The following is a 6,376-nucleotide window of genomic DNA, read 5'->3' on the forward strand; positions in this document are numbered from 1 at the left end:
TCACGATAATAACATCCAAGTTTGATAAACATATGTAATCTTGGCATTTCTTTTTTTCCTGATAAAGGTTTGAACTTGAACTATCTTTTTGAGTATAATGTAACCTACATTTGTTGGTCAATCTTGGCATCTTCGCTTAACCATGATGGCAATAGTATCTTTTAAGGTTTTTATTTAGTTTCACTGCTATAGATATCGTTTATCATTTTCATCAAATAGGAGGAAGATGTTGATATTACTCGTTTTAAGAAAAATAACAAAGAAACAGCACACACACACTTCTCCTCCACTTATTGCATTCCAGCTAAACACAGAGTCGCAGTTTTCATCATGCTTCTCCCTAAGCCCTGTTGTTTCTTTCTTGGATTACAAGTCACTTGGAGGATAGCCAATTTAGAGCGTCACTTCTCTACCAGAAACCCAACTGAATGGAACACTGGGTGATTCCTTGGCCCTCAATTGAGCTCTCTCCTCTAACTTTCTAATTCTCGGTGCAAGTCCACACACAAATTCCTGAGCTTCACGGCCCTCAGGTGAAAGTCCAATGAGTTCCTTCAACTTCCATCGGTCAACCAGATATTCAACTATATCAGCATAGTCCCGGGCAGTGTAAACCCCAATTCTTTGTGCAACAGACGAGTAGTGGTCGAAAAGGTTTTCGTCACGGCCATCATACATCAAGTGGGCTGGCATGGAGATTTTCTTCCTCATCATGTCAGCAAATGCCAAGACTGACCCATCAGGATCGATCTCAAAGAGCTTTTCAAGGATTTTAGTGTATGCTGTCTCGTGGCGCTTTTCGTCCGCCGCAATTGAACCACATAACTGAGCCAAATTCATGTCACCATGCACCTTGGCTAGCCTAGCTGTATTCCCATGTGAGATAAAAGTTGCCCTTTCTTGGAATGTTGTGTAGATGAATCCCAGATAAGGACTATTCTCCGTACCCGGATCCTATAAAATATGCAAAAGATAATTTAGAAAATCAATCAGCAGGTGGAAAACGAGCTTAATAAGGCCATGCACATCGTGAATTACATAGTGAATTGGAGATTCAGAAATTAAACCGAGAAGAGGGTAAATGGTGTACCAAAGCATCTTACCATTCCTGAACCGATCAAATACTGGATGGTCTTCTCAACTTGCCTCATGTCCACTCTCCCACACAAGTAGAGATACTTATTAAGTAGATCAGTGTGTCTGTTTTCTTCGGCAGTCCAGGCCCTGGTCCAAGTTGCCCAAGAAGTAGGGCTAGCACCAGTTTCATCACGAGTTCCATCCAAGGTATTAAGCATAGTTTGGTAAGTTGGAAGGGCTTCCTCCGTGATCATATCACCAACCAACACGACAAAGTACTCATCCGGAATCTCCTTTGCCCGTTCTCTAAGTTCTCTAACTTGATCTTCAAATCCATCGGACGAAGGATCGGGAAGAAAATCCTTGGGTTGCCAACATTTATCAACTTGTTTAAGATGAATCAGAATGTTATCCCTAGCCCAATCATCCAAAGATTTAAAGATTTCAATCTTCTCAGGTGGCATGGTGTGGGAAGCCTGGTGTACCAGCTTTGGAGCCATGAAAGGCCGTTTCAGATCTTCAACCCCTCTGCATCAAGTAAAACGAATTCGGAATTCAAATTATTTCAAATTAAAATTGAATTTAATTAGAAATAAAATTTTATTTAATCGAACAAAAGTAAAATAGAAAAATTAATATTGAGTTAAAATATTATCTAAATTTACCTAAATCCCGAAGTATAATGAAAAATATCGATGCAAATTTCAAAATTGACTAATTTTAAGCTTTAACCCTTAGAGATCAATCCTTATTGTTTTTTCTCAGTTGCTTTTCCTTAGAGTAAACTACAAAGTTAATCCTCCGACTTTAAGTTTTCATTTTAACCTTGAAAATAAAAAATTTACATTTTAAACACTACCGTTCACAACCATTTTCATTTTAATCACCCTTATTTATCATTCATCTTATTCACCCAACTCTAACAAATTTCATTTTATCGATAATTTCTTCCTTTTTTTTTTAAACTAAGTTTTTTATAAGGACTTGAAGAGATAAAACATTTTTTTTATAACTTAATTCCCTATAAAAACTCAAGATTTTCCCTATAAAAATATAAGGTTTTTAAAATTAAATAAATTTTAAAAAATAAAACAATTTTCCCATGGGAAAATCAAGTATTTCACTGTAAAACCCAAAATTTTCTCTTTTACAAATAAAAACTAAAATTGATTCTAAAAAAATAAAATAATTTTCCCCGTAAAACACCACTTAAGTTTCTCTTTTTTTAGTAAAAAAGAAAAACTTAAGTCTACGAAAAGGTGCGTGACTAAAATAACATTGAAATGAAAGCAGTTATTAATGGTAGTGTCTAAAATGTTTTTTTTTTCATTTTTAGAGGTTAAATGAAAATTTATGAAAGTTGTTTAGTTTAATTTTTATTTTTTTATTTGTATTTATTTCCACAATATTTGCCACCTATCACCGGCCAGAACGTGGTTGCCGGAGCTGCTTTTTTTGACTCGAATTGAGAAGGATTTTGGTGGGCTACCAGTGCCCAGATCTGGTCGCTAGCACGGCAGATCTTGCACCTGCAGCGCCACATCCGGCTGCCGATGCACCAGATGGGTGCCTCGAACCACCGCCAGTTACTCAGACCCACGCCTTTTGACGACGAAAAACCCGTCAACATTTAAGTTTTTACGTTACTTCGCCGGGATGCCGCGAGCAAAATTACAAAATAATATTATTTTAATAAAAATGACGACGACGACGACGACAAAAGAAAGGATTTCAAAGTTTAAAATTTTTTTATGAAAGCAAAATGGTCACAAAAACTGTGTTAGCTACTCTAATAAAAGGTTGAACAGCTATTTCAGTCCTCCAAGAAATAACAATAAATACGTAAGACCATAAGATAATATATCACTCAATTTGATTTTTTTTTTTTAGAAGCTAAGTTTGATAATTTTAGACAATATAATCAAAATCTATATGAATATATTTTAAATAAACACAAGTAAAAAACATGATAAAAATAACATAATTAAACACTGTAAGCATACAAGAAAGACCATCAAAGACCTAAATCGGAGAACAAGACTCTTAAGAGGCATGTTAGTTAGCAAAAAGAACAAATACCCAAATAAAGAAAACGCCTAAAATTAAAGGAAACAGGTAAAAACCCATGATTTTAACAACAAAATACGAATATATAACGAAAGAGAAGAAGAAGAAAAAGGAGACTAACTTGGAGCGAGGTGGAAGAGTGGAGACCATAGAAACCTTGGGAGATCTAAGACTTGCCATGGGTGGAAGAGCATATGAAGGGAGTTTCTTAGTTTGAGAAGCGATGGGATTGAATTGCATAGCCATTTTTTTCCTTTTTTTTTTTTTTTTTTGCTTTGCTTTGCTTAGTGACGACTGTGTGTTCGCTTAACACAGCTCGCCTTTTATTGAAGTTGTCGATTTTTAAAATAATGTGATTTGACGTTTATTTTCCTTTTTTTTATTCCCTAATTATTTCGAATATAGATGGAGGGATTTTTTAATTTTACTAAGTAGTTTGAGATTTAATTATATGTCTTATTAATTTATTTTTTTAATTTTAAATATAATTAATCTTTCAGTCAGGTTATTGTTACATATATATATTACAATAATTAGATAAAATAAAGAATAATTAATATAAATTTAAATTTAAACTTAAAAAGAAAAATAAATTCTTATAAAAATAAAATTTCTTCAAAATAAATAATAATAAAAAATTACTAAAATTAAGTCATTAAAATAATTAAATATTATCAATTAAATTAATTTATTTCTCACCCGTATTCTTAAACTTGCGTAAAAGAAATAATAGTACAATCAAACATAGCATAACAAATAATTAGCTTTTATTTATTAATTTTATTTAATTAAAACTGCACTATGAAGAAATGTTAATTTGTATAATTAAGTTTTCGAGTATTATATAAAAGAATATTATTTAGTTGGAATTAAAAAAATCCCAAAGCAAAAATAAAACATTGTTATTCGTGCTTAAGTAACATTAAAAATCATAAATTAATTAAAATACACATATGTCAATTAATTAAATCCTATTTATATAGTTTAAAAACTTTTATGGGAGGAGAAAGAAAAATAATCATTGTATAAAATGATAACTATAATTAATGTAGTATTTGTTTTGAATGGATTAAAGCAGTGTTTGGAAAAATAATTTTATAATTAGAGTTGAGTGTAATTATTTTTAATTATATAAGAGTGTTTTATTTGGGTAATTATTATAATTGATAGATTCTATTGAATTGATGTAATTGTAGCATCTATTACACTTTTTAATTTTTAAAGAAGGGTGAGAATTGAAGTAACTACATCAAATTAAATTTTAAAAAATTATTTTATATAACTTATAAAAATTATATTACAAGCATGAACACATAAGAGTATTTGTGATAATTATAGAATAAATTTTCTTATATTATAAAAAAAATTTGTATATTTCAAAGGTTATAAGAAAAAAATTATATTATTTAAATCTTAAAAATTTTCTAAAGTTATGACAAAAAAATTCTTTATAAATAATCATTTACCTGTTATAAAAGTATTATAATATATTTATTTATAAAAACTTACATTCATGTATGAACATAACTTATTTATGTGTCCATATTATATATTATAAAAATAATATGCTTATTTATAATAAAAAATGTTATAATTTTTTTATCATAACTTATTCATAAAAATAATAATTTTCTAAAGTTATTGAAAAATTTATATTATTTATAAAAAGTACTATCAACATTTTAGACAATTTATAAAATATTTTTGTAAAAAAATTATATTATTTTTTATTTAATTTACATATTATAAAAAGATATTTAACCTAACATAAGTCTTTCTCTAAATTAAGTTTATATAAGTTTTTATAATTTAAGTTATTGATTATTTAGACTGTAAATCCAAATATTATAAGGTTGATGCTAAATATGCAAATAAAAAAAGTTTTCTTACACTATATTGTAGGGTATGATATCATTTGAGAGAATGGTGTCATACACAAGCACCATAAGTAACTCACGAACTCTTTAATTTGAAACATTCGGGACTTCAAAATATGGTTAGGAAGACATTTATTATTCTAAAAAATATTTTTTATATTAACATCACCTTAGTATAATATTAAAATCAAGGTTGGATTGTACTAATATGTTGCATATTTCATAACTTCAATCATATAGATAATTAAGACGACCCATACTTCATAGAATACATGGAAGAAGGAGATCTTGATAATTTTAACAATGCGGGAATCAAGGACCAACATATGATAATAAAAAGCACATGTTAAATATTAAAGAGGAAATAACCCAACAAATATGCACTAAAACAATTAGATAAAATTGCATATGATATTTATTTTTCTTACTATTTTTATTGGTAATCATATTATCAACTACTTTTTTAGACTAAAATTTTATATATATTATTTTATTTTAATTTGTGTTACTTGTTTAGAAATTATTTTTATCATACTAATAATTTTTTATAGTAATTAATAATTTTACAAATATAAATTATATAACTATGTAATTAGAATTTGTATTACCAAACATGACATAAATAATTACAATTCTTTGTGATTACAAGAGATTGTTCTTTCAATTTTACTCCGTGATGTTCAAAAAGACCCTAAGAGAGTAGTGGAGTGGATCTTAACCTAAATCCGAGCAAAGCTAAAAAATGCTAAAAACATTTTTTAGTGAATTAAGCATTCTTGCCAAATGAATCTCTTTGAATTTTTCTAAAAATAAGAAGACAAAAATTCAAAATTAAAACCGAATATAAACACTCAAAAAAAAATACTTTCGTTGAGTATCTAAAATTAACTCATGAGCTTCGTTAACAACAATAATTTGCAATAGTCTCTAGATAATTTTAGTCTTCATTTTCAACTTCTTCTTTTTTTAGTAGTTTCTAACAAAAATTTCTAGCCAATATTTTTAATTACTCTAAAATTTTAAAATATCATGATGAATTTGATAATCACGTCAATTTGCATATTTTTTATGTTTAATTTGGTTTATTGTTGAATTGAACCCTGCTAATTAAGTGTTTTTATAATCTGATCTTGTCAAGGATGCAATCGATCGAAAACAAAATAAAAAGGGCCAAATTGAAATACAATCATTAAATTGGGGCCAAACCAAAAAGATGGAGAAAGACAAGGAGTTATCAAATTTTGTAGACTTTGTAAAAAGCCAAAAATGGGAAGATATTATTTTATTTTATTTTATTAAATTAATTAGGCTATTTTTAGTAAACCTCATGTATATAAATAGGGGTATTTTGTTCT

The 6,376-nt window shown here is 28.5% G+C and overlaps 1 protein-coding gene across 1 annotated transcript; it reads right to left on the bottom strand.

The window, feature by feature from the left end:
• Positions 1–205: 205 nt before the first annotated feature.
• Positions 206–3,493, bottom strand: LOC107951002 (stearoyl-[acyl-carrier-protein] 9-desaturase, chloroplastic). Its single transcript, XM_016885870.2, has 3 exons — positions 3,266–3,493; positions 1,104–1,605; positions 206–954 (listed from the first exon to the last, which is right to left on the bottom strand). The coding sequence occupies exons 1-3, from the start codon at positions 3,388–3,390 to the stop codon at positions 394–396; spliced, it is 1,188 nt and encodes a 395-aa protein (XP_016741359.2). The 5' UTR covers positions 3,391–3,493; the 3' UTR covers positions 206–393.
• Positions 3,494–6,376: the final 2,883 nt, after the last annotated feature.

This window comes from Gossypium hirsutum, chromosome A02 (genome assembly GCF_007990345.1).
Source record: "Gossypium hirsutum isolate 1008001.06 chromosome A02, Gossypium_hirsutum_v2.1, whole genome shotgun sequence".
In the NCBI taxonomy this organism is placed as follows: domain Eukaryota; kingdom Viridiplantae; phylum Streptophyta; class Magnoliopsida; order Malvales; family Malvaceae; genus Gossypium; species Gossypium hirsutum.

Coding starts and splice junctions, on each gene's coding strand:
- LOC107951002 (XM_016885870.2), bottom strand. CDS start 3,390: ATGGCTATGCAATTCAATCCCATCGCTTCTCAAACTAAGAAACTCCCT. Junction 1,606..3,265: donor ACTCTTCCACCTCGCTCCAA/GTTAGTCTCCTT, acceptor TACTTGATGCAG/AGGGGTTGAAGATCTGAAAC. Junction 955..1,103: donor ATTTGATCGGTTCAGGAATG/GTAAGATGCTTT, acceptor CATATTTTATAG/GATCCGGGTACGGAGAATAG.